The sequence below is a fragment of the Zonotrichia albicollis genome, chromosome 18 (assembly GCF_047830755.1).
Source record: "Zonotrichia albicollis isolate bZonAlb1 chromosome 18, bZonAlb1.hap1, whole genome shotgun sequence".
Classification (NCBI taxonomy): domain Eukaryota; kingdom Metazoa; phylum Chordata; class Aves; order Passeriformes; family Passerellidae; genus Zonotrichia; species Zonotrichia albicollis.
In genome coordinates this window covers 12,758,029-12,785,745 of record NC_133836.1, presented here as the reverse complement: position 1 = coordinate 12,785,745, position 27,717 = coordinate 12,758,029, and the positions used below count along the sequence as shown (strand labels likewise).

The window sequence follows — 27,717 nt, the reverse complement described above, 5'->3', positions numbered from 1 at the left end:
ATATATATAGTATAGTATATTCCATATATATATATATATATATATATATATATATATATATATATATATATATAGTATATGGAATCCCAATCATAGAATTATCTGGAAGGGAAAGAAAGGACCTTAAAACTCATCCTGTTCCACTCCTTGCCACAGGCAGGGACACCTTCCCCTAGACCAGGATGCTCCAAGCCCAGTCAATCTCAGAAATTCTCCTCCCCTCACTGCTGTGAGCTCTATTAGAGCTCAGAGTGATGAACTGGATGTCTTGAAAAATCTATTACCAAATGTCAAGATAAGAAAAAAAAAAATCAAAAAAGAGCAACACTTTTCTCTCGCTGATTTGAAGCTCAACAATGAATCCCCATGTGTGGTTTACCACCCAGAGCCTCAGCAGAACTGATGAAAATTGAACATGGGGACAGAACAATTTCAGTCTCTGTGGTCCTTTGACTTTTCAATTGCTCTTCTATAAACCCCTGGAATGCAAGGTGTTCCCAGGAATGAGAACAAAGTGTTTTCCTTCTGTGCAGTGATGGCAGCAGGGGGAATGCTGCCCTGGGGAAGTGTGTTTGCAGGTGAGGTGTCCCCTAATTTTGTGACAACTGCAGGAAAGGCCCAAAAGCTGAACCCAAACCCACACATAAATCATATTATTCTCATTTATACACATATATAATATATATACACACACACATTTAGTACTGTAATAATAAAACACACAGTTTTCAAAGTGTTAGCATATGCTGGAAAACATTTTCCCCTTCCCAGGGCTGATCAGAGGAGAGAACAACCCCTTCACCATTCCAAAAGAGACCACACTAAGCCCCTTTGTTGTTTGGGAGGAGAGACAGGAGGATTTAAAGGTAATGGTTTGCTGCCATGAGCCAATTTGTTCTTCCTTCACTGAACAAGAACCCTTAAGCTCAGCAAATAGAGTTTTGTAGCCTACAGCTCTCCTGCCCTTGGCTCCTCTGACACAAGCTCCAAGCACTGCCAGCTTTCCTGCTCCATGTTCATCAGGAATGGGTGCCCAGGCTTAGGGAATATCAGTATTCATTATCTTTTTAATCCCTTTGTCCTCTGATGTTCTAAAGAGATTTTAAAGATTTATGGGAGGATAACCATGCAGGGAAGGGGCCATGGTACCAAGTGACAGGTTTATAGGATCATGGAATGGTTTGGGGGGAACAGACCTTAAAGCTCATTCCATTCCATCCCCTGCCATGGGCAGGGACACCTTCCACTATTCCAGGATGCTCCAAGCCCTGTCCAACCTGGCCTTGGACACTTCCAGGGATGGGGCAGCCACCAAGTATCCACAAAATTAAAAATATTTTGAAAAAACAAATAATTCTTTAATAATTTAGAATTTAATAATTCTTTAATAAAAAACAAATAATTCTTTAATAATGTGTTTCTTATTAAAGAAGCTGCCAAACCCCACTCTCTCAGACAGGCAGTTTTATTATGAAGAATTGCTGGACTCAGTCTAAGGAAGGGTCTGTGTAATTAAAACTATCTAAAATATGGAGATAGAGCTAAACTGCACATTAATTTTTAATGTGAGTTTTAGATCTCCTTCAAGTAATTTTGGTATTTGTCCTTGTTTATCCTGCAGTCTGAGACTCAGCCAGATGAGTCAGGGAAAAGCCAAAGGAGTACCCAGCCAGGGAGGCCATTTATCAGCTTTCCTCTGATGTCTTCATTTCCCATTTTTTCATTTTCATCTTAAGAAAAGTTAAAAATCAATCTTAACTGGGGTGACTGCCCCAGGAATGATTTGCAGGAGATGCAAATGCTGAGTGCTCCTCCAGTGTGTGCTTGGAATTCCAAACACAGCCCATTACTGCCACTCCGAGCGAGCGCACGTGTGCAGAGGGGAACGTATGTGGCCCGAAGTTTAGAGTCCGACTAGCTGAGGGCGAAAGGCCGACGCCCCTCTGCAATTCCTGGCCAGCGCCCTTCGGAGCCTGAGGGCCTCGGGCTGTGCTGGCTGCGGGCTGGCGTACCTCGCTGGTATATGAGAGGAACGGAGCTGACCATTTCCCGGGGGTTAAACATCGGTTTATTGACGGTGATGCCGCATCCAAACACCGGGAAACCATCCGGGAAAAAGTTTTTTTTTTCATAGGGGGTGAAAACAGGATTATAAAGCAAGGGGGTGGGTACAGACAGAGCCAATCAGGAAAGGTGAGGGGATGAACTTCACAGAACTGACACTCCATGGAGACCAATAATCAAAAGGTAAAGGAGGTGTCCTGGGACCCCAGCCAGCCACCATCTCCAGAGAGGAGAAGGTTCTCGAAACCTGGGAGGAGAAAGGGGGTGATTGACTGGGCAGGGAGGAAACAACTTTCACTTATAAGGGAAACCAGGGGAGAAGCAATTACATATCGGCAACTATGAATAGCGGTTACTATGGCAACTTAGCTGACAGGCTAGCAGTGGCGGGAAAAACTGGGGGAACGAAACCATTTTACACATAATAGGGGAGAACAATACATAAATTGGGGGAATAACACAAGAAACTTAGCAACACACTACCACACACGTGGAGTGCCTGCCTCACCCAGAGCAGCCTGAGCACCCCAGAACTCCCAGCTGTGGGTTCCTGCAGCTGCTCCTTGGCAGCACTGCCTGTTCCCAGCTGGGGAGGGCTGCCCAGCTGCTGCTCACCTGTACACCACGGCGGGGATGCGCTTCCAGGAGCGGAAGCTGGCCACGCTCTCCAGCTCCTTGTCCGTGATCCAGGCAGGGACGATGATCTCCTGGGGGTAGCTGCCACACAGCCTGGGGAAAGGGAGCACAGTCAGGCTCCCACAGTGCCCAGGCAGCACTGGAGGAGCCTCACAGCCCTTTGCTAATTCCTGCTTCCCTGGATGTCAATAAACTCCCTTTGGCCAGCATTAAATATGGAGAGAGGGATTTTTCTCCGTGCAGAGGCCAAAGCAGAGATTGCTCCTGCAGGGCCAGCAGCCCCCAGCTGGGAGTCATTACCCTGCACAGGCAGAGCTCTCCAACTGCTCCAGCACACAGAGTTCAGCTGGGTTTGCCCTGAGCAGGAGCAGGCTCAGCCACAACAGCCCCTGCCCCCAGCTGGGGCTCACAGAGCACCCTCCTCTGCCCCACAGCCCAAAGAGCCTTTTGTCTGCACTCTCAAGTGTTTCCTCTTACTTATTCATCTACAAATTTAACTCTTCCAAACCTGCTTGGGTTTTTTAAAGTTTTAAACACGTATCTTTGTAATAAGTTAGATAATAAGAAACAAAAAAAATGTCTTCAAAAGTTCAAACTCCACTCTTTGCTCACTTAAGATCTCCCTTAGAATGCTTATTCTCTAATAAGCCACATCAAAACCTGGTATTTCCAAGCTTAAAAAACTCTAGCAGTTAATAAAACATTAAATAATTTAAAGTGCATTTTTTCTATAAACCAACAAAAAAATTAATCATTCTAATTGTCGCTTCTTGGGAACTGCAGAAGTTGAAAGAAGTTTCAGTAACTGAGTGTTCTGAAATGCAGTCTGGCTGTGGAGCAGCAGCCCCAGCACTCACTTGTACTTCTCATTGATGTTGGAAATCCTCCAGGCATTGTTCATATCAAACCCCATCCGCTCCACCTCGTTCTTAAACCTGGAAGTGACATGTTCTCCTGGGGACCAAGAGCACAGGGAAATGAATGGAAATAAGGAATGAGCATTCCTGCTTTGCAGAACAGAGAAAAGCAGCACATCCCTCAGCCCAAAGCTGCATTTCACAGCCTCATTCTGCCATTGGCACTGACATCTGGCCCTGGCCAACTCCCCAGGAATGCCAGAGTCCAACAACGAGTTTAACCTGAAATGATCAACTTCTGGAAATTCATCTAAAAAAACAATGCTGCAGACCAGAACCAAGGACATCAGCAAAGGAACTGAGCTCCATCAGCAATCCAAGTGGGATGGTTGGAAGTTCAGAACAATTTTCTATCAAGGAGAAGAATGTGAGGCTCTGGTGAAAAAGGGGAAGACCTGGAATGTGCCCTGGAACGTGGGCAATGCTGTGAATATGCATTTCCAGCCCCAGGTTTCCTGTATGGCTGGAGGCAAGTGCTGGCATTTATCCTGCAGCTCAGCTCTCCACCATAAATTGGACATTATTCTTCCGTGAGTCAGGTGGAGATAGAGAGGTAAAACACATAAATGATTGTTTGACACAAATATCAATCACAAGAGCCTCACAAACTCCTGGATTAATACATTAAAGGAAGTGGAATGAGCCCCATTTATTTCCTAGACACTTTTGTTTTAAAGTCTCAAAATACAATTGAAAAATATACAATGGCAATAAAGAATAAGAAGACAGAAAGTCTGGAAAATGAGACAAAATTTCCAGGTTTCCAGGGCTAAGAGAAGTGCTAAATTTAATGAGCATGTGAGCAGCACTAGATAAGTGATTCTGAAGGTCCATCCATTGCTTGTCTCTTTAAATTACTGGAGCATTAAATCCTGAGGCAGAGCAGCACCCAAGGGGGGAAAAATCTGCTGAAAAATTAATGCTTTAAGTATTACATCTTTCCATTAAATATTTTAGAAAACCCTTAAAGTCTTTCAATCCCCCAGATATCTGGAGATACATGTTTAAACCCCAAGATGTAAATGCACATGTCTGAAATGATTTTTAATGCCATGTTACAGAACAGTTAGAAATAAATATCAATAGGTAAATTAAGAATATAGACAGCAGCCTAATTACAGGACTTAATTAAGTACAGTGTTATAAAGATCCTTTGTCAAGAGCAGAGGTGGAATTGGACAACACATTCCAGCCAGGCAACAACCTCTGCCAGATTTGTCCTTAGAAGTGACTTTTTGAATTTAAAAATCCCACAAATTCTTTCACTGGAGCACCACAAGAATGGGCTTCCCCATCACTGCTCCTTAAAACTTGTGCTACATCCTTAAGGATGTTTTTGGATGGCAAATGAGAACATTGGAAATATCCCAATCAATGCTGCTCAGCCTGGTGGGTTTTAAGACAAACATAAAGCTACATGAAAATCTTATATTCTGTTTGATTTTTCCCTCTTAATTTTTAGCTACTGTGCAGCCACAGGTTTTTCTCCTGGAAACAAAACCCCAACCTTAATATTTAGTCCATTTTTCCTGAAGAGGCACTTTGAGCCAACATTGATAATGTTGAGAAGCATCCCAAGCCACTCTCAAAATCCCAGGAAAAGCAAGCTGGGTATTTTGTGGGCTTGTGCTTCCAATTAAAGCTGGCCCTGTGAGCCACAGCCTGGATCCCTACTACACACACTGCTAACATATTTTTCCCAGAAAATGTGTTCTGTTGACACTTGGATGGATTTTGAAGCACTTTAGTACTTTTGTCTGTATCTACCAAATAATGGGCTCCTTGGATATAGAAGAGAAATGGCAATGTCTTTGGATTGACTTCTACAGCCACATTCACACTGATTTATTTCAGCTATAATTCAGCTCTTTGAAGGAGAACATCTACCCCCAGCCACAGGCAGCTACAGGGAGATAAAGTTATATTAAAGAAAATTATTTGATAGAAAAGCAAAGCTGCAAGAAAAAAAAATTGATTGATAAAAATTAATAAAATGGTAAATGTTGCTTCTTGTCCCTGGAAATGTCCAAGGCCAGGTTGGAACAACCTGGTCTAGGGGAAGATGTCCCTGCCCATGGCAAAGGGTGGGATGGGATGGGCTTTAAGTCCCTTCCAACCCAAACCATTCCATGATTCCATGATTATCCTAACCCAGCATCAGGCTGAAGTCTCTCTGTTTCAGTGAGGAAGAGGAGACTCAGCAAGACTTCCACAGGTCTGCCAGCTCCCATTTCCCAAATTCAGTAAAGAGGGAAAAGCCCTGGGTGTGAAGCTCTGCTCTGAGGAGATTTTTGGCATTTTCCAGAAGCTGCTAATGAAGGGTGTGAAGAGGAACAGGGCCAGGGAGCCCCTGCTGGCACTGAGTGGTCCCTGCTCCTCCCCAGACACCACAGACACCAGAGCCTGTGCCAGGCTCCAGAGCAGCTTCAGAGCAAGGACACAATCCCAGGCACATCTCTCAGCCTGGTAACTGGGACACTTCCCTGAGGCAGTGAATTGTGACTGACAGGAGATCAGAGACTGCTGAAATCTGATTTCTTATACTCAACCAAGTGCTACAACCACCAGCATGCCAAGCTTGAGCTTCTATTTACTTGTGGGCTTCAAAACCCCTGCAGCAAGGATGGTATTCCACAGAAGCAGATCACTGCCTGTGGCTGTGAAAGAACCCAGGAGCAGCTCAGGGGCTCCTTTCTCCTCCCCAACATCCATCCTGGAGATCAAAAAAATGTGGCAGCCAACCCAGAATGGTTTAGACTGAAATCTGCTGCTGTGGTGAGCAAAATGCTGCTGGTTCCACACCTCACTCACTGAATCAAAGCCACCCCAGTAATTCCCTGGGGTATCAGGTGCTGCTCTGGTGATCCCAAGGCTGTTCCCACGTACCTGGCAGACACAGGTGATTGTGACTGACAGGAGATCAGAGAGTGCTGAAATCAGATTTGTTATACTCAACCAAGTGCTACAACCACCAGCATGCCAAGCTTGAGCTTTTATTTACTTGTGGGCTTCAAAACCCCTGCAGCAAGGATGGTATTCCACAGAAGCAGATCACTGCCTGTGGCTGTGAATGAACCCAGGAGTAGAGCAAATATATGTACTGTGCATACATGTATGGCAGTGATGTCTGTATTGTATTGCCCTGATCCTGGTTATTGTAAATGGGCTGCAGCTGGGATGTCCTTGGTTGGGCAGCACTGCAGCCCATGGAGGTAGCTGGGATGGAAGGGGGTGTGGCATTCAGAGAGGGCTGGAGAGGAGCCTGGATAAGAAGTGACAACAACACTGCTGTGAAGATTACAACAGCTCAGGGGCTCCCTTCCCCTCCCCAGTGTCCATCCTGGAGATCAGTGTGCCAGACAAAAAATGTCTGGCACAATTGGTTGAGACTGAAGTCTGCTTCCATGTGAGCAAAATGCTGTTGGTTCCACACCTGACTGAGTGACTCAAAGCCACCCCATAATTCCCTGGGCTATCAGGTGCTGCTCTGGTGACCCCAAGGCTGTTCCCACGTACCTGGCCGACACAGGTCCCCGTGCTGCTCCTTCTCACTGGCATAAACCTCCATGCACCAGGCGTGGTAGGCGAAGGAGAACAGGTCCTCTATCTTGGCCGGGGGGCGGATGGCGTTGTTGAGCCTCTTCAGCCAGTCCTGACACTGCTCAAAGGTGGAGAACTGACACCTGGCCCAGAGACAAACATCCCATGGGGGACTTTCAGTAGGAGAAGCCACTCTAGAAGGTGACAGGCTGAGCATGAAAAGCTCTGTGAGAGCACAAACTGAGGATAAACACCTTATTGACAACTTAGTTCTGCTTCCATGTGCACTCTAATGAGAAGTAAAATGAAACCTGTGGAATGAGTAAAGAAACACTTAAGGAGTCAGGACTGACTGAGCAGCAACATTCTGTGACTGGGAATGAGCAGGGTGTGCCCTGCCAGGAATAAGGGGGACATTTCTCCATGTGTTACCTATAAAAGCAAGGGAAGATCATTCAGGTCAAAGCCAGGAATGTGTTACAGCCCCTTCTGGGCTGGGGGAAACTCAGAAAACTGCCCCACACATTATAATCTACATAATAGAACTGCAACCACAGCCCTGTAAACAAGAACAGGCTGGGAGAGCTGGGGGTGCTCACCTGGAGAGGAGAAGGCTCCAGGGAGAGCTCAGAGCCCCTGGCAGGGCCTGAAGGGGCTCCAGGAGAGCTGGAGAGGGACTGGGGACAAGGGATGGAGGGACAGCACACAGGGAATGGCTCCCAGTGCCCGAGGGCAGGGATGGATGGGATATTGGGAATTGGGAATTGTTCCCTGGCAGGGTGGGCAGGCCCTGGCACAGGGTGCCCATCCTGGATCCCTGGCAGTGCCCAAGGCCAGGCTGGACAGGGACTGGAACAATGTGGGCTGGTGAACATGGTGCCCATGGTGGAATGAGATGGGATTTAAGGTTCTTTGCAAACCCTTCTCTTTCTGCCTTTGTTGGGAAGCACTGCCTGAGCTTTGCCCAATGTTACAGACTAACAACAAACAGAGAGAATATTCCCTGCACAGGAGAAACCAATCTTCAAAGCAGTGCATTAAAATTACATTAGCTTTTCTTTTCAAAGAGGATTCCTGGACTCTTTAGAGTAAAAGGGTGGAAATAAACCATGATTTATTTTGCTCTGACGTTTTTCTTTAAGATTTTATAGTTATTAAATATTGCCCAAGTATTTCCATTCTGCTCAGTCCTGGTTAATGATGGCATCTGCATTCCCTCAGGGCAGATTTATCTCCCCTACCTGCAAATAGCTCAGAGCCAGAGTGTGGAAGGGAAAAGCCATGTCCAACATCTCCCAGGAGCTGGCAGCAACTGCAGCCTCAGGTGTTTATTTATTTCCCTTCACTGACTGTAAAGCAAGCCCAGACTACTCACTGAGACAGGATAATTCTCTATTAAACATCCACACTCAGACAAGATACATCTCACCCTAAATTCCTTCTAATTCTTTTGAAGTTAGTGGTGTAAATAACAAGTATTATCTCCAATTCTAGTCTCAAAACACAAAGTTTGCTCATGAAAAAGAACAATATATTCTAACTCTTCTGTCTCAGTCCCAAACTTCACCATCTCCCAACCATCACCAAGCCCTCAGTCTTGGAGATGCAATTTTGAAAGAAAATTGATAAGGATGGCAAAATACAAATAATTTGTATTCATTCTACAATTGAAGGGAAAAAACAAATTAATGTAGGGAAGAAGGGTGACTTTCTTAAATGTCAAGAGCTACAAGTGAAGAGGAAGTTAAACATTGAATTCAAATTAAACTAAATATTACCTCTAAAGTAAAATCAGTCCTGGTGAAAAAACAGCCTTTCAGGAAGCAGCTGACCTGTTAAACATTCTGAGTGCTCAGAGATGGCTGGGGCTCCTTTCATTACACAAAAGGTACAGCCAGCAAACATTTAATCAAAAAGAAATGTTCCATTCTTCTTAATTAAAGTTCATAGATCAAAATTAATTTCTGCAGCAGAAAAGTTTTTTTTTAAAAAAAACCCCATCAATGAGGAGCTCAGGCTGGGCACTCAGAGAGCCCTGGACTGGGGAGGGACAGGCAGGAGTCCCTGCACACCTGCATTCACCACCTCCCTGCACTTCCTCTTCCCTCATTTTCCTCTCCAGGAGGTGACCATGCCTCAAGGAGAGTGAGTGTACTCTCAAAGGTGTTGAGAATGCAGAGTGCATGAAGCCTCCCAACCCCAAATCTTGATAAAACTCATTTGCAATGTGTGTATCAGTGCCTTTATCTACTTCTGTACCTATTGATATGGAAATACTGATATAACTATAATACACTGAAGCAATGTATTCTAACTGATTGCAAAGCAGGGACAACACAGTGAGACTGAAATTAATTTGAGAACAAAGCCAAGATCAGCCATGTGGGCTCAGAGCAAGGTTTGCTGCTGTGCTGAATCACAACAATGAGATTTATACACAGCCCTCCTTGTATAAAAATCAGACAAAATAAAAAGCTTCTGAGGGAAATCAAGGAACCCCATTTCCCTGAACCATCCCAGCTGCCCATGGCACATGGAAAGTGAATTCCCCCCTTTAACTCTGAGCCTCTCCTACCTGATAACCTTGCAGTCCTTGCAAGTCAAATGAAGCTGGAATATATCCCGGCACTCCACACTCTCAATGAGCTGCAATGGAACCTGCAATTAAACACACCAGATTATTGCACTTCTGCAGCACTAACAGCAATTTCTTTGCATATCTAACAAGGATTTATTGCAGGCTACATGGAGTCTGAAGAGAGGAAAACAAATGAGTCCATGAGGAATTACTTCAGCAGTTCTGAGCTTTGGTACCAGGTATTCACATTCCAGCTCCAGCCCTGTGGGATCCCATGGGAGCACCTGAGAAGGCTGCAGGAAAGGCAGCAGAAACTCCAGCTCCTCTCTCATGGAAGCAGTTTCCCCTCTTATAGGTCTAAATTTAGGAATCTTAATATATTTTTAGTTGATGGTGTTGAAAAAGAACTGCTAAGCAAGATCCCCTTAACAGATTGCTGCAGTCTGGATGTTTTTCTATGGCAATATCCAATATTTCCTCCTCGGGGAAAAACCCTTTGGCCTGTTTAGAGCAACACTTGTAATGGAAGCAGCCAAATTTAGAGTGATAATGCTGAATCTCTCCCAGTTCAAGTGCAGTTATAGACACTTCTGTTTCCTGGCATGTGTAACAGCAGCAAGTTGGTCAGGCAACACATGAGAGCAAATGCAAGTACCTTGAAAGATGAGAAAAGCCCCAAGATGAAAATATCAATTTTCAGTATTACTTTTGGAACTTTACCCACGATGGGTAAATGTTCATTATTGCTTTAAATGAACAGAAGTCATAAATAACTGTGTAAATTCAGCTAATACCTGTAATTAATGTGAAGCACAAAGCTGTTTGAATTGTTTAGTAGATTATATGGACATTGCACAAGGCAATAAAAGCTCTGCTATTCTTTAGTAACGTTCCAAGACTCTGATTTTTGCCATCACAGCACTAAGATGAGCAGTTTAAGGTCTGGCTGGGGGCCCACAAGATGTGGCTGGAAGAGCCAGGGCTTCTTCATATGCTTGGGCAAACCCTTGAAGGTCACCTCCAATCAAAGCTTCAGGATCAGGAATCCAGACAGCATCTTCTCAGTCAACACACAGCTCAAACTGCCCCTCATTTAGGTGGAATGAAAACAAGGAAATGAACTAAAACCAGCAGGCAAGCAAAAGAGATATCTCAAAAGCAAGGGAAAGCCTCCCCCAAGCAGGGAGGTGCTCAGGCAGATGCTGAGCCCAGGAGAGGGGTGGGAGCTCTGCTGGCTCTGGGGGCAGGCACAGCTCAGGGCAGCACCCAGAGCCCAGAGAGCGCCCAGATCCCTGACAGAGCTCACAGCCCCCAGCTGTCGGGATCTGGGGCTGCTCACAGTGACCCCAAGAAAAGTTCCAAAGTCTCTTTTCCCAGCCTGGTGCTCCAAGAAGGAGTCAGGGCTCTTCATTTCTCGCTCTCAAGGTTGTTCATTGTTTCTTATCTATAGAAAATTTTCTCCTGCCCTGCCCAGGTCCATCCAGCAGGACGGTTCCAGGCACTCTGCCTGCCCCAGGGCAGTGTTATGTCTTTATACTAAAAACTACGTGTACAATGTTTGCAATTACTTCCCAATACCTATCACCTGTGTTAGACAGTGAGCTTCTACTCTAAACCAATCTGTGAGTGCCAACATCACAGCAGGAGATGGAGGCCTAGAAGAAGGAGAAAGGCTGGACACCCCCAGTTCCCTCCATCTTGCCTCCTGAACCCCCATACCAAAACCCCAAAATCTACTTTTCTACCCCGTGATAACTTCACTAAATTTGTCATGGCTTGATGATCTTCATACAAGGTTGGTAATTTGCTCCATGGACCATAATCAAACCCCCAGGTGTTCTGGGCTCTGTGCCAGGGTCCCTGAGCCCCCTGGCAGGGTCCTGGCCATCCTGGCCAGCCAGAGGATGCTCTGGGTTCCCACACCCAGCTACAAGAGGCAGGGATTTGTTAATGCTCAGCCTTTCCCTTGCCCAGGTCAGAGAGAGGCAGAGGCAGCTCTGGAGGCTCCCACCCTGCCCTGCTGTGCCCAGCCAGGCTGGGACAGGGCAGTGACTCTGCTCCTTCTGCTCTAACTGGACATCAAATGACAGAAAACCCAAGGACAGACTTGGCAAGAGGGTGTCTGACTCCACAGCCCAGTAGTTTGTGTTGTCAAATCTGGATTTTAAATAAAGCTGGAACTTGAATTTCTGTCCCTGTTTTCAGCACTGTCACTGGCTGAGATCTGTGACAGAAGCAGTGACATGAAGGGGCAGGAAATGAGGAATCCCTCCTGTGGGAGCCCCTCCCCAGGCTCAGCCTGCCTGGGTGACCCCCAGAGCAGCAGGACTGGAGGGCAGCACCGACCTCAGCACTGCTCTGTCCCACAGCTCATCCCTCCCCTCACTGCTCATTCCTTGCCAGCCTCCTCCTGCCTGAGCCCAGCCTGCCAGGCAGGTGAATGGCAGAGTTCTGTGTGATCAATGGACAGCAGTGGAGCTCAGGGAATCTTCCAGCCTGTCTCCATGACTGGACAGCCCCACACAGCCCCACTAACAATTCCCAGCAGGAATTCCTGCATGGAAAGGCTGCTCAGGCCCTGGCAGAGGCTGCCCAGGGAGGTCTGGAGTGCCCATCCCTGCAGGTGCCCAGGGAAGGGCTGGAGGTGGCACTCAGAGCTCTGGGCTGGGGACAAGGTGGGCACTGGGCACAGGATGGGCTGGATAGCCTGGGAGGGCTTTTCCAACTTAAATGGTTTTAAAATAACTTATTTAAATCTACCACTGAGTTAAATGGCACCAACATGGAAGGTAAAGCATCTTTCCCAGCTGAGTCAAGATTCCAGTCCTGCTTTTTGAGTCCATTGCTGCTTTGTCTGTTATTTTTTTATTCCCCAAGCCCTGTTATATTCCGTTTTTTCTCATGTCCATCTTCATTTAAGCAGTTCTCCACCTTTTCCCTCCTTCTGGCATTCTGCTTGTGGCTCCTTTTCTTTCTGTCTGCACTCTAATGACAAACTAATTGTAATGACAAACTAATTCTAATGACAAACTAATTCTTCCCCTCCTGCATTATTTTTCATTTCCTTTCCCAAATTCACTCCCTGTCCCCTGCCCTTTCCCTGTGCCCTCTGCTCCCCAGCATCCATTCCCTCCCCCAGCCCACCTGTGATTCCCTCACCATCTGCAGCTTTTTCTTCAGGACAACCTTCCCATTAATCTTTTTAATTTTCCTTCCCAGCCATAAAAATCTGTCCTGTGGTCCTCTTGTTTTCAATCTCCTTCCTGGCCATTATTCTTCCCCCAGCAAAGCTCAGAGGAATTATGTGCTGTCATTGCCTCCCTGATAACCTTCCCTCCCCCTGCTCATCCTCCAGGCTGTGCCAGTGCAACACCCAGAGCCCATTCCTGGAAGAGCCATCAATTCTGTCTGCAGGCACTTCCCTCTCAGAATGGCAGGGAAAGCAGGCAGGGAAAGCAATCATTTCTGCTTTTATAAGAATAAACATGCATTGTTATCTGAGGCAAATTACATCCCATTATAGGGAGTACATGAGCATTCTGCTCTTGCAGTACCTCCCCACTGTCTCTTATTTAAAATTATCTCATTTTAAGTAACAGCAACATTCTACAACTCCCAACTTTTTATTTTTGAGGAGTTTTTAAAATTATTTTGATGACTGGAGCTGTCTGTTATCTAAGAGCAGTACAAGATATATTTAGAGAATTACAGCCCTGTAGTTAGAAAAAGCACAAGTTGCATTTTCAGTGCTGTACCAACCCCCCCAGGCCAATCTGTGCCCACAATTCCCCGTGGGGGGCAGTGGGGCACAGCCAGGCTGCTGCCAGCACAGGGGCCCTGACACAGAGCCTGCTGTGCCCAAACCTCCCCAGGGCCTCCCATGGCACCCAGGAGCAGCAATTGGGATTTCCTCCTGGTTTTCCCAGCTCAGAGCTGAACAATGTCAGGGTTATGGCAAGGCCAGGGCTGGGTGTGCTGGAGCAGGGGAGGAGGTGGCACAGGGGGCACTGAGGGTGCAAGGACAGCTCTGAGGGAGCTGAATCCCCCCCAGTTCATGGAACCCACAAGGAGTGTCTGAAGTAAATTTTGCTTTCAATTACAGCTGATGACACTTTGGATTTGCCTTGAAGGCCACCTCTGAGCCCTCTCTTGTCTCACAACTGTGCTCTGAGTGTGAAGAATTTGGGCAGCAGGGCCTGAGCACAAGACAAGGATTGTGCCACTCCCCAGCAGGGATGGACATGAGGAATATCCCAATCCAACCACTCTTCCAAGCAAGGGGAAGCTCACACTAAAACTCAGCTCCTCATCAAAGTCCCCCCATCATGACTTTCCTTTGGCACTGTGTCCAAAATCCACCACTGGCAGAGATTACATGCAATCCATGCTTCCACAAACTCCACCAAAATGTTCATTCTCCCATCAATGCAATTAGCTTCCAGGGAGGAAAGTGATGACACAGAAACACTCAGCAGCTGCAAAGTCTGACATTTTCTTAAGGAATCAATAGAGCTGGGCCTGGGAACCAAACCTCCCTCATGCACCAGGAGATCCCTGTTGAGTCTGCACTTTTATCCCATGGATAAATGTAAGTCAACAGCCCTGAAGGTCCTAATCCCCCAATTTATGCATGGTCTGTGGCACCTTTTGTTTTTGCATTTGAAACACCATGTTCCTATTAGCAGTGAGATCTAGGAAATGATCCATGGGAAAGATCTCCACACACAGCCCCTTTCTGCACTGTTGCAATGGGAATATTAACAACTTGGAATGGATTTGTGGCCCAGCCCAGGTGATCTGGAGCTCTGTGCTGCTCACTGAGGTGTCACAGCACCATTTTCACAGCCAGGGAACTGGAACCAAACAGGAGGCAAAAGCCACAGCCCAGGAATGAAGAATCTCTTACAGGTATTTGCAGAACAGCTGTGATGATATAAAAACAGCAGGAAAGAATCGAGATGAACTCAATCAAAAACTACTCAGTGAAAATTTGAGTTAGAAAATCACCATCTGAATGAGAATTTTGGTCAACACTAACCAAAATAATTACTACTGCCAAAATTAATGAATTAAATATGGTTCTTAATTACTGAAGAATGTTTTATCTTGAAAGACATCCCAAGTCCTCCCTGCCCTGGATTTCAGCAGAGTTCATAGGAAGCTATTAGTGACAGTCATATATGGTTACAAAGAATTATTTATATTCTGCTCTGCCTCATAGTCTGGTTATTTCTGGTTAATGATGCTGATGATAATGAGATATCACACAGAATGAGAGGGCAGAACACTGCATGTGAAAGTCAGGGAAGAAAAATTAACATGGGAATATTCACAAGCTTCTGTGGACTCTTCCCTGAACACAATCAAGGATTGAAAAAACATCAATTCCTGCTATGTTCAAAAATACTGAATTGAAAACCCCTATAAAGCAATATCCCTAATTGTCCTAAGGACAGAAGTGCAGTTCATGGTTTCTGTAATAAACCAACTCCATCATTCCCTGGCATTCCTCAGGACTCCTGATTTGCAGCCTGGAAGTGTCCCCAGCTGGTGGCACTGGTCTGTGTGAGCACCAAGCCCTGCCCAGGGCTGGCCAACACCATTTGAGTGTGTTTGCTGCCAGGGGAGGTGCAGATGGAACCATTTCCAGGAATGGACACAGCAATAAAACTCCCTCAAGAAATGCATTGAAGGTGAGGTCCCTGTTACACCAAACACTGCACTCAAACCACTCAGCACCTGGCACAGCCTCAGCAGCAGGGCCCACTCCCAGTTCTGAAGCTCCAAGCAAGCACAAATCAGGTTTAGGTGCTCCAAGAGCCCCTGGCAAGACTGACTGTTCCTCCCCACTGAGCCTGGGGACAGCAGGTGGCTGACACAGCCAGCTGGGAAGGTTGAGGGATGTGACATTTCCTTATGACATCTGATTTTCAGAGCTGCTGAGTCCTCCTTTGGTGCCTAAATACACATTTATTGCTGAAAAATCCATTTGAACATCAGAAAAGGATTTTTCATTGTTAAAAGGGAGGATCACTGTACTCTCATTCCAATTTCTGTTGTTTCCATTGAGACCAGAACACTTACATTGACAACAGATTCCTTGAATTTGATGTGGAGCCTGTAGTTGGAGAGGGCAATGATGGCATCCTCTGCTCGTCCCACGTACTCCGTGCTCTCCCCGTGCAGCTCAATGAAGGGCACCTGCACAGGGGCAGCAAAAATCTCATTTCAGACACCACTCCCCAACACCTGCCCCTCCTGCAGCACAAGAAATCAAACCAAGCCTGCTGAGAACTCAGCCCTGTTATTGCTGCTAAGGAGGAACATCAGCTAAGGTTGGCTCTGAGGTTAATTGCAGCCTTTTTCTTAAATGATCCCTTATTTTATGTTACTTTTCCTGAGTGGTAAGTGCCTGGTCAGGGAAAGCAATGAATTTTTATGAAAAATATCCTCACATTTTGGCAAGCAGGCTGACAAAGCCCTTGATTTATGCTCTCACTCCTTACTTAATGGAGAGTGGCATTTCCATAATGTTATTAAATTCATCCTAAAGTAGGCACAACATCCAGGATGAATAATGTTCCCTGCTATTTCCCCACTGCTCACCCAGCAAGCTCAGGTAACCAGCCCAGGCTGGGTCCCTAAATGCTACAAAGCTGAGCTTGGACAAACCAAGCTTTTTGCTCCCTATTTCTCACAGTAAATATGAAAATGCACAAGAAGCTGCTGTTTCATAAAGTCAGAAACCTGCAGTTCATTACACCACACATGGATATTGTCACTGGTTAATTAAAATGTGACTTAAGCACAGTTTAACTGAGCTGGTGGGAAGTGAAAATACCCAACTTGAATTGAAAGTGATCTGGTTTAGACCAAAGCAGCTTCAATCAAATAAAAATACTTTGTATTACAGTGAAACTCTTCAGATGATGCAAGAGTGTCTGCATGGAGAGCCAGGCTGGCAGAGCTGGAGAGGAGAAGGCTCCAGGGAGAGCTCAGAGCCCCTGGCAGGGCCTGAAGGGGCTCCAGGAGAGCTGGAGAGGGACTGGGGACAAGGGATGGAGGGACAGGACACAGGGAATGGCTCCCAGTGCCAGAGGGCAGGGATGGATGGGATATTGGGAATTGGGAATTGTTCCCTGGCAGGGTGGGCAGGCCCTGGCACAGGGTGCCCATCCTGGATCCCTGGCAGTGCCCAAGGCCAGGCTGGACATTGGGGCTGGAGCAGCCTGGGACAGTGGGAGGTGTCCCTGCCATGGCAGGGGTGGCACTGGGTGGGCTTTAAAGTCCTTTTCAACCCAAACTATTCCATGATTCTATGGAAAATAATTTGAACTAAACTGATTGCAAAAGGACATTGGAAAATAAAGAAATTTTAAAATATCTCTTTTTATGCAACAGAAGACTTTTGGCTTCATAACAGCCAGGTGCCAAGGCAGTGTTTAATCAGCTTAGTGCTGCTTTTCCAAAACAACAGATTTCTAAACTATGGAATAAATCCCTACCCTTGGAATAAGTGCACAGGTAGCCGTGATATTTTTCAGACACTTGAAGGAATTTCTTGTAACAAAATGTCCAAGTTCTCTGTCCTACCAACAGAGCAAATGAGTTTCTGTGCTAACTGTGAATTAAAATTCTAGAGGAGAGGCCAGAGAATCCATAAGCAAGTGGAGGCAGTGAGATTTGAGCAGGAGCAGTGTGGTCATTACCTGAAGGTTCTCATCCTCTCGGATCAGCTGCTTCCTGGGAAAAATCTGATTAGCCTGGATGCATTCAAGGCTGTGCTGAGTCTCTTCATCCTGAGGAACAAAGTGTGCCAGTCACCCTCAGCACTGGCACCTGCTGCCACCTTCCCCAGCCACCCACAGCCAAGGAAAAGCTCCCACAGGGTGAAGTGTCCAGAGAATCCCAGGAGCAGAAACTCACTGAAGTTTCCAAACCCTCCAACATGGGCCCTCAGACAACAATGTGGTGTTAGCAACCAGTTTCCTTCCCACAGCCTGATGAATAAAGTCATTAAATGCTGCAAAATTTATAGCAGCATTAGGAAAAAAGCATTAGCACTATGCCTCAAACTCAGCAACCCCACATGTAAACATTCATTCCCTCACGTTTTTCCCATTTCAAACTCTCCTGCTCTGCCCCAGGCCCTCCAAAGCCCCTTTGCTTACCATGACAGGCCCTGGGCAGGAGGAGCAATCCTCGTCTTCACTTGCAATTCTTGGAGCTCTTCACTTACTAAAACCTAGAAAATAAGGGAAGTATAATGATGAAATAAGATTCATTTTCTTTTAGCAAATAAATACAAATTAACTTTTAAAGACTGTGAATGTAGCTGTTAGAAACCTGAGAGCAAACAGTAATTATGAAAAGATGAAATCTATAGAAGCTCCCTCTCCTGAGAGCCAAAATTGTTTCAAAATGTGTCTGGTTCCTTCTGTTCCTCCTGAAAAATTACCTTTGGATGTGCTGCTGGGAGAACACCTGTCTGAAGGCAGCAATTAGACCAGTGTTTATATAATTTAAATTAAAACATGTTCATTTTTCTGGATACCCTGGAATTTTCTCCCAAGTTGCCTGCAGATGGTGAATCAGAAATCCGTGGGATACAAACCCAAAGGGATTGCTGGGGCTGATCTGGCTTTGGATCCTCCTGGAACAAGCTTGTTTCAGCTGTGGCACATGAACTGCAGTTCTTATCAGGATAAAAATCCTCATTTTATACTTACAGCTGGTTTTGGATATCCATGGATGCACCAAAATATCCATTTCCTGCACTGACATTTCCAAGAGTTCCAGATCACTACACTGGGACTTGCCCTCTCCACTACCCAACAATCCCCCAGGTTTGTTCATCTGCAAATTTTCTGGGAATATTAACACAGCCCTGAGGTTTTACAAATCACCCAGTTAAGAACTCAATGACTGAAGTGACTACAGGAGTTACAATTTGAGTTTGAGGTTGATTTTACACTCAGCTTTTTTAATCCAGGTAGGTTCCTCCCTGTTCTACCCAACCAGGATTCACTCAGGTATTTATGAGGTTTGCAGAGTGTGGCACACAAAACTTACAAATGAAAATAGATCATTTAAGGTCCCTTCCCATCCAAACCATTCCAGGACAGTATGATATAAAAAACACCTTGTTATTTCAAGAAACTCCTTCAGCTTCACACACAATTATCAAAGAAAAACCAACTTAATTTGAACAATCTGCTTTATTACGAATTTGAAGTTTGCTTAGTATCTTCTGAGGAAAAGTTTTAATTTAATAGGCACTATGCTGGAAAAATTCTTTCATACTTCAGTTTGATTAGATATATGTAATTTATAAGTTTATTATATAACCATCTACATATTAATAAAAGCAGTATTAGCTTAGAAAATTGAGTCTTTTTAAATATCTTACAGCTGTGCTCCTAAAATCCAGCACAAACCTCCAGCAGAGACTGCCCAAAATCCCAAGTTTCAGTGTAACTCCTGCAACCAGTGCAGAACAGCTTCTACTGTGACCATGTGGCTTTTTCCATGTGAGAATCCTCCTTTTTAAGGTGAATTTTGGGAAAGCTGTGTGGAAAAGAAATCTGCCTGTTTCAGTTTGGATCAGGACCATCAGATGCAAAGGGTGATGCTGCCAAGATAAATGGTACAAGGAGTTATAGGACTGTTCTAAAGCAAACACTTTGCTCTGGCTGCTGCTGGGCATCAGTGAAACGCTGCAGCAACTTCCCTGCCACCAAAGGAATGCTGAGAATTGCTGACAGAAATAGCAAAAAGGCTGAATTGTTACACTGAGGCTCTCTGAGCTGCTGGACAGGGAATATTTGGTGAGAAATCCTTCCCTTCCCATCAGATCCACGAGCTGAGCCCGCTCCCTGCAGCAGCTCAAGGTCCCTGGGCTGAGCAAAAGGGAAAGGGAAGAGCTCTGGGAGCTCAGGGCAGCCCAAGGCACCCTGAACCCACTCTTCTCCCTACCCCAAGGCTTTCTAACCCAGCCCCAGCTCACCAACCTCTCCCCATGGGAACAGAAGGAGGATCCCAGTGACTGCTGCCACCCCATGAGGGCATTTCTGGCTTTAGAAGAAAGAAATTGTTCACACCATCAGCTCCAGCAAGCACTCCTGAACCCTCCCTCCATCATTCCCCACCCTGCTGCTCTGAGGGACAGCTGGGGACAAAGCAGCAAACCCTGCACAAACCCAAGCTCAGGCTCATCCACACTGCTGGAATCTATAAAATAAGAAGGTTTTGAGAAAGTTGTGAAAAAGACAGGCTGTAAAAGACAGCAAGGACAGTGAAATGCAAATACAGAGGGAAAAGGAGCAGCAGTATTAGTATTGCACAAATTAGTGAAATACTAATTTGCATTAGGACTGCAGAATGGAAGGAGAATTCTCATTTTGTTCAACTGCAGCTCTGCCCTGACAGTACAAGCCATTTTCCAGAAGTGAAATGGAAAGGTACAAACCCAGCTCAGTTAAAAACCTGGCCAGGAAAGCAGCCTTAACTCAGGCTCCTCCTTATCAACAGCATCACATAAAAATAGCAGCCAGCTTATACACAGAGCACTGAAATAAAACTTGGTTTTATTGGTACAAATATTGGGTTTGGTCAGGCCTGAGGCCAAAAAAAAGGTGATGCTATCAATTTACTGTCTGCCCTTTTACCTGCAATTCCATGAGTGTTAAATTATGTCAAAAAAGAGAATGGTCTTGTTAATTCTCCATCCTTGTGTTCTGCTTGAAAGGATAAATGATGAGCAAAGGTTGTAACCTCAGCCTCTGCTCAGCCTCTCTGGGAACATCTTAATTACCTTTTGTTTCAGATGCACCTTCTGCTTTAAATTATGTGCATAATTAAGAGTTGCAATAACCATCTGTTTGCCAGTGAATCTAAACAAAAAGGATTAGCTAAATAAAGGATCATTTAGATTCACATATATTTAAACACAGTTGGACTTTCAGCAAGAAAAACTGGAGGGAAAAAAGGAAAAAGGAAGAATCCAAGCATTTATTCCCTTACCTTCCCCATCCAGATTGAATTCCATGTATTTTAATACCAAAATCAGACTGAGCTGTTTACATACAGTGGCACAGCTGCCCTCTGAGTTTGGAATGCAAATTTTTTGGCAAAGGAACATTAGAAAATTTGAGAATTGAACATTCAGGAATGTGCTGTACCTTGAGCAAAAGATGCTTCTGTAGCAAGCTGAAAATACTTCTCCCCTTTGGCAGTGGAAGGGAATTTCTGAGATAAGGACAAATACTGAGTTTCCCTGCTCTCAGTGCCTGACAGGGAGGTTTCTCCTCTTCCCTGACACCACAGGACTGAGCAACTCTCCCAGGATTTACTGGGAGAGCAGCTGACAACACAGACTGGTCAGGAATAGGAGCAGGACAGAGAATTCTGTTGGAAGTTTGGGCACAACTAAGAGTCAGGAACCTTCCTTTTCAATAATTAAAGGCTGCAAACTCCATCTCAGTGAAATACTCATTTTTATCTAAGATCTCAGAAAACATTTGATTTAATTAAGAGAATAATCAATGATGAGCACAGAAGCCACAAACAAGCAGCTGATCTTACCAAAGAATGAGAGAATGAACAGTCCTCTCTTGTCCCAGAAAGTTCCAACTCTTCTCTTCTGATACTTCACATTGGCAGCTGCAAACACAAGGACAGCACTTTAAAAACATGAACTTCCCTTCAAAATCCACTTTTGAACCTGCAACCTAGACAGGACACTCCACTCTGGGGGGAGTTTGGATTAATTCAAGGGGAAAAAGAGAAAATTTGAGTGCCTTGGACTTGTAACAAGAGCTAAACACGCCCAGAGAGGGAATTCCAGGACTGGATTCTGGTGGATACCTGTGGGTAAGGCAAGGAACACTTCTGAACTTGTGGCCACAAAGCAATTCAGGGTTTTCATAAATGAGCAAACAGAGCCTAAATTACTTCACAATACCAGCTACAGGAGAGAGTTTTATACAAGATCCCACTGGGTTTATATTGATCTTCAAAGTGGGTTTGATCTGACACTGCACTGGAATTTCTGGCCCCAAGAAAGCCAATGCAGACCCCCAGACAGCTGCTGCCCATGTGCTTTGGTGCAGAGGTGCAAAAACCCAGGGAGCAGCAATGCTCACCAGGCCACTCCTGCCAAGCCCTTTCCTTTGCATTCTCAAGTGCTCTACAAAACACTCACTGCATCAAAAATGAGGGAGTGTGCCAGAAATACACATTTATCAAAAATCAGATGGAGAAAATATCTGATCAGCTTCATTGCTACAGTCACTCCAACAGGACCAACAGACACCTCCTGTGGCATCAGAAGGACATAAAGCTTAATGCTAAAATACCAAGCACTAAAATTGGAAGCTCCAGACTAATTCCCATTGCTCCTAAAGCACACAAGCAGCCAAACTGCTGGGACACCACTCCCTTGTGCCCAAAGGTTTGCTCCTGACAGGAGCTTGGACACTCCCCCAGCAGCACTCTGCACCTGGATATGCCTGGAAAGTCCAACTTCTGCACCACACAATCCTGCTGCTGGGAATAGTTTGCCTGTGCTCTGATATGCCACAACTACTGATAATTTTCACATTCTGGTAAGTGAAATAAAACGCTTTTGTATTTTGAGTTCATTGTGACAAGGAGAAGAGGTAATACGCAGAAAAATGAGATTGATTTTAGGATTGATAGAGTGGAAAGAAAGTTTAGGAAGTTGTGCATCAAAAATGGTGCATTTCAGGGAGTTGTGCCCAGCTGGGTGAGGGAGGGGATTGTCCAGCCCTGCTCTGGGGTGGCCTCTCCTCAGGGCTGGGACAGTTTCACCACAATGTCAGCAGGACCTAAAGCTGCTGGAGATGGAGCAAAGGAGGGGCACAAGGATGGGGAGGGGTCTGGGGGGGCTGAGGGCACTTGGAATGTTCAGCTGCAGCAGAGGAGACTGAGGGGAGATGCCAGGGATGCCCAGGGTGGGATTGCTGGGGGCTGGATCAATGATCCCTGTGGGTCCCTTCCCACACAGGGTTTTCATGATTCCAAGGTTCTAACACAAATGGATATGCACCAGAAGGAATTCTACCATCTCACATGACGGACACCTCAGGGAATCTCATGGAATCTCAGTATTTACACAAACAGGGAGCTGAGGATGTGCTCTAACAGAAAGCCCCTGTGTCAATGCCAGCTGTCCAAAACCTCAGCTAAACTTTGATTTACCATTTCATAAAACAGTTTTCTAAAAGCAACATTTCATTACCTGCAACAGAGGTCAACTTTGTTTTTGTTTCAAAAAAATCTCTCTCAGCCAACGAGTCAAACACCAATCCCAATAATTTTATGGGTTGATAATCAATCCCAGCACCCAGGTGGGAATGGGCACAGTTGGACTGTGAGGTACCAGCCTGAGCATGCAACAAGTTCAAATTCACAGCTGCCTGTTGATACAAAGTCACCTTTGAGAGGAATATGGAGCAAGCTTATTAAACACACACAAAAAAGCTCTGAAGGCAGACTATACAACCCCAGAATGACTCCTCAGGGACACTGTTCTGGCCACGTATTTGCTTTGCAAAAGGCAAGAGACACATTTCGGGTGCAGGAGCCGGACTGACTTCGTGTGGTTTCAGTCCAAATGAGAGAAAAAAAAAAAACCCTTCAAAAAACCTGCAACAAGCTTTTTATTGATTTTAATGAGGCTTGGAAGAAGCCACCAAATCTCAAGAGTTTTGTCAAGAAGTTTAAAAACAGGACAGAAACGTTCCAATATAAGCATTAACAATTCCGCTTGCTTGCTGCCAGGGCTGAGGCAGCCCCTGAACGCTCATCAGCATTCCTGCTGCAGGGCTGCTGGGCTCTGATAAGAACCTCCTCTGTTATCACTTCCTCAGTCAACAACTCCTGCCAAAATAAGGGGGAAAGCTGCCTGCAAGAAGAAACGTTGCTGTGAGTTCTGCTGGTCCAAAGCACCAATTCCTGGTGTGGGGAGCAGCTGTTTGATGAACACATCCCGGGGAGCTGAACCCCAAATCCAGGGGCTCCCACCCCTTCCTCCTGCAGCTCCTCAGCTGTGGAGCCTCACAAGGGATCAGCACCATCAGGGAAGCCAAGGGGAGGAGATGGAAAAGGGACAGGATCCTTTCACTGAATCCTGAGTCAAGTGTGTCATTTAAAAATGGGCTTTGCAGCACCTTTATTGGGCTGTCACACCCTCAGAGCTGGTTTGGTTTAAGCACAGAATGGTTTGGGTTGGAGGAGATCTTAAAGCTCTTCCACTGCCATGGCAGGGACACCTCCCACTGTCCCAGGCTGCTCCCAGCCCCACTGTCCAGCCTGGCCTTGGGCACTGCCAGGGATCCAGGGTGGGCACCCTGTGCCAGGGCCTGCCCACCCTGCCAGGGAACAATTCCCCATTCCCAATATCCCATCCATCCCTGCCCTCTGGCACTGGGAGCCATTCCCTGTGTCCTGTCCCTCCATCCCTTGTCCCCAGTCCCTCTCCAGCTCTCCTGGAGCCCCTTCAGGCCCTGCCAGGGGCTCTGAGCTCTCCCTGGAGCCTTCTCCTCCCCAGGTGAGCACCCCCAGCTCTCCCAGCCTGGCTCCAGCCCTTGCAGCATCTCTGGGGCCTCCTCTGGGCTCTCCCCAGCAGCTCCAGGTCCCTCCTGTGCTGGGCCCAGGGCTGGGGCAGCTCTGAGGGTGGGGTCTCACAATCCCCTCCCCTGAGCCCAGCACAGGTGCCCAAGGACATCCTGTCCCTGCCCAACTCAAACACGTCACAGGTGAAGGGGATGGGGACAGGAACTCTTCACTCTTCCTTCAAGTCACCCCCTCAGATCCTGCTCTGGTGCCTGTTCTGGGATCCTGGGCATTGGGGGAACACTCAGCACAAAGGTCTCACTTCCAGAGAGAGAGATCTTCCTTTTTTCTTGGAAGACATCATGGAGAAGTAGAGTATTTGTACTGCATATCAATCACACAGTGTAACACAAGTAATAGCACAGCTGGAGGGGGAAATTCCAAATAATTGTTTCCAAACTGTAAAACTTTCATCCCCAACCCTGGGATTCCAAGGGCTACCCAATCCAACATCAAAGCCAGCCCTATTCTGAGCAGTGTGGACTACAGGAACTCCAAAATCTAAATTATTTGAGCCTGTGACAGTGTTTTTCTTGACATTTATTTTAATAAAACATTGGCAAATTGCTAGGAAAAGCACTCTGGAGAAGTTTCAATCAACATGTTTGTTTAATTAGGTGACTGGAAAGTTGTCTCTACAGTTTCTTTGCTGAAAGGCTCTATCAGCCAAAGCAGGGGAGCCATGATTTGATAAGCATGGAAATGGCACAAGGGAAAAATAACTGAGGAGAAAAACAAATCCAGATTTTCTCTAGCTGCCAGTTATCCTCATAAAGATGTAAACAAACACAAGCAAATGAAGCTTTTTTCCTACTAATTGACTACTTTGAAGATGCATTTTCCCCTCCCTTTGCCAAAACATGGCATTTCCACACCGGTTGTGCCACACCATGTCCCAACCTGACATGATGCAAGTGTGGTTTTTGATGAGAAGTTCTGCATTCCTGTTTGCATTCTGAACTTCTCAAAAGCAGCTCACCCCAGCTCTGCCATGGGGGGAACCTTCTCTTGCACAGCACTACCACACAGCCCCCATTTCTTTCATCACCTCTGTGTTTGGCCGCTCACTTAACTCACAGGTTGTTCTTCTTCTCCTCTCTCCTTTTTCTGCTCTTCCTGGTGGATTTGAGCTCCCTTTCCTGCTATTTTTACCCAAGCAGGAACACAGGGCTGCTATCGGCTGCCCAGCAGCTGGGGGATGTGGTCAGCTGGAAGCACGGAGGGGTGGGAGCAGCCACTCCCAGGCTGATCCCTCATAGAAAGCCTGAAATGGTGCACAAGGAGAAGGAGGAATGCTGATCCTCAGGGAGGCATCTTCTGGTTTTTAGTGCCACGTGTCACAGAACCTTTAAAGCTGAAAAAGACCTTTGAGGCCACTGATTTGGCACCATTGTCCCCAGGAGCCACACTCACAGTGCTGTTAAATCTCTCCATGGATGGGAACACCAGCATTGCCCTGAGCAGCTGTGCCAGGGCTGGACAACCATTTCCATGAGGAAATTATCCCAAAATCCCCCCTGCCCGTGCCCTGGCCCAGCCTGAGGCCGTTCCCTCTGCTCCTGTCCCTGTTCCCTGGAGCACAGCCCGACCCCCCGGCTGTCCCCTCCTGGCAGGAGCTGTGCAGAGCCACAAGGGCCCCCTGAGCCTCCTTTGCTCCAGGCTGAGCCCCTGCCCAGCTCCCTCAGCCTCTCCTGGGGCTCCAGCCCCTGCCCAGCTCCGTTCCCTGCCCTGGACACGCTCCAGCCCCTCCAGGGCTCTCCTGTCAGGAGGGTCCCAGAGCTGATCCCAGTTTTGAACACATGTGAGATGGAAGCACAGCCAGGAATTTGGGGGGACAGGACCCTGAGCCTTCCCTGCCTTCAGTGGGAAAAGCATCAAAAGGGTGGAGAGGGGACACATGTAGGGTCTGGTCCCTCCATGTTCCAGGTGTGTCTTAAAACCCCCTTAGAGCATCAAGTCCAAATGTTCCCCTAAGTCTAGGAACATAAGACTGCCAAGGCCACCACTGTCCCCTGTCCCCAGGTGCCACATCCACACAGCTGTTAAATCCCTGCAGGGGTGGGAACTCTCCCACTGCCCTGGGCAGCTGTGCCAGTGCCTGACCATCCTTTCAGTCATGAGAAATGTTCCCAATATCCACCCTGAATCTCCCCTGGCCCAGCCTGAGGCCGTTCCCTCTGCTCCTGTCCCTGTTCCTCCCGGCTGTCCCCTCCTGGCAGGAGCTGTGCAGAGCCACAAGGGCCCCCTGAGCCTCCTTTGCTCCAGGCTGAACAACCCCAGCTCTCTCCATCTTGTCCATCATCCCCTCCCCTGAAGGAAATGCCAACATTCCAGCTGCATCTGAAGGTGTGCACACAGCCACACTCAAACACCTGACAGGGAGAGCCACAGGGAACACCCCACATTCCCACAGCACCCATGGAACTGCCCTGCACCAGAGCGTTTTGCAAAGATCTCGTTCCCCTTTCTGTTCTCTCTGCTTTTATGAGTGAAGAATAAAATTAATTAGAAGAGTCCAAAGCATCCAAAAAGTTTTGTCAACATCTGTCACTGCACTGACTCATGCACTAATGGCAGGTCGGCATTTGGGTTCCTTCATCTTCCCACTCGGAAGTGGCATTAATCTGCCTTTAAAGCAGTTTGATTAAGCTGATTATCTTTGCAGATTTGTTAAAGATCACTTCTTGCACTCTGCAGAAATTACATGCAGAAGCAACAGTTCAAAGTTAAAGCAAAAAAAAAAACATCTTGAAAGGAAGGCAGAACTTGGAATGGCAGAGGAAGGAGAGAAACACTTCTGGGGGTCTGATAGCAACAGATAATACAGAAAAATTTGATTTTGCATCAAGAAAGATCCATTTTTTCCATAATTGATGTCTAGAATGAAAATCAATGTTTATCTGGGATAACAGCATTAATTATTCCCAGAAAAGAGGCCTTTTAGGAAATTGCTCACAAATAAAAGACTCTACATGAGTATTTTCCTTCACTGATCTCAAAACAACCCAGGTCAAAGGACCACAGCAAGCTCGAAACCAAAACCCACAACAAAATGTCATTTTCTCTTACAAAATTTCAGGCTCTCTTTTCTTTTAATTCCTTTTTCATTTGGATAAAACCCTGGGATCCAAAAGCTGCAATTATTCACACATAACCAGGATACAATTTACCCATCACAGATCTTCTGTACCATGTCTATAATTTTCCTTTTATTTCAATTACTCCATCCTCCTCCATTTTCTGTGCATGTCAGAGGAGGAACAGCTACCAAGGACCAACAGCCACACAGATCAGAACTGTGGAGAAACCTGGAAGGAAGGGAAGTGAATGTGGATTTCTGGAAGC

At 46.3% G+C, this 27,717-nt stretch overlaps 1 protein-coding gene across 7 annotated transcripts in view; it reads right to left on the bottom strand.

Moving 5' to 3' along the window:
- Positions 1-27,717, bottom strand: part of MTMR3 (myotubularin related protein 3) — a 79,061-nt gene that overhangs the window by 24,385 nt on the left and 26,959 nt on the right. For all 7 annotated transcript variants that reach the window (XM_074554542.1, XM_074554541.1, XM_074554543.1 and 4 more), the window contains 8 exons: positions 21,319-21,396; positions 17,907-17,980; positions 17,445-17,534; positions 15,820-15,936; positions 9,733-9,815; positions 7,134-7,300; positions 3,558-3,654; positions 2,680-2,793 (listed from right to left, as the gene is read on the bottom strand). In XM_074554542.1, the coding sequence (XP_074410643.1) occupies positions 2,680-2,793; positions 3,558-3,654; positions 7,134-7,300; positions 9,733-9,815; positions 15,820-15,936; positions 17,445-17,534; positions 17,907-17,909 (671 nt within the window). In that variant the 5' untranslated portion in view covers positions 17,910-17,980; positions 21,319-21,396. The remainder of the gene's footprint in view (positions 1-2,679; positions 2,794-3,557; positions 3,655-7,133; positions 7,301-9,732; positions 9,816-15,819; positions 15,937-17,444; positions 17,535-17,906; positions 17,981-21,318; positions 21,397-27,717) is intronic.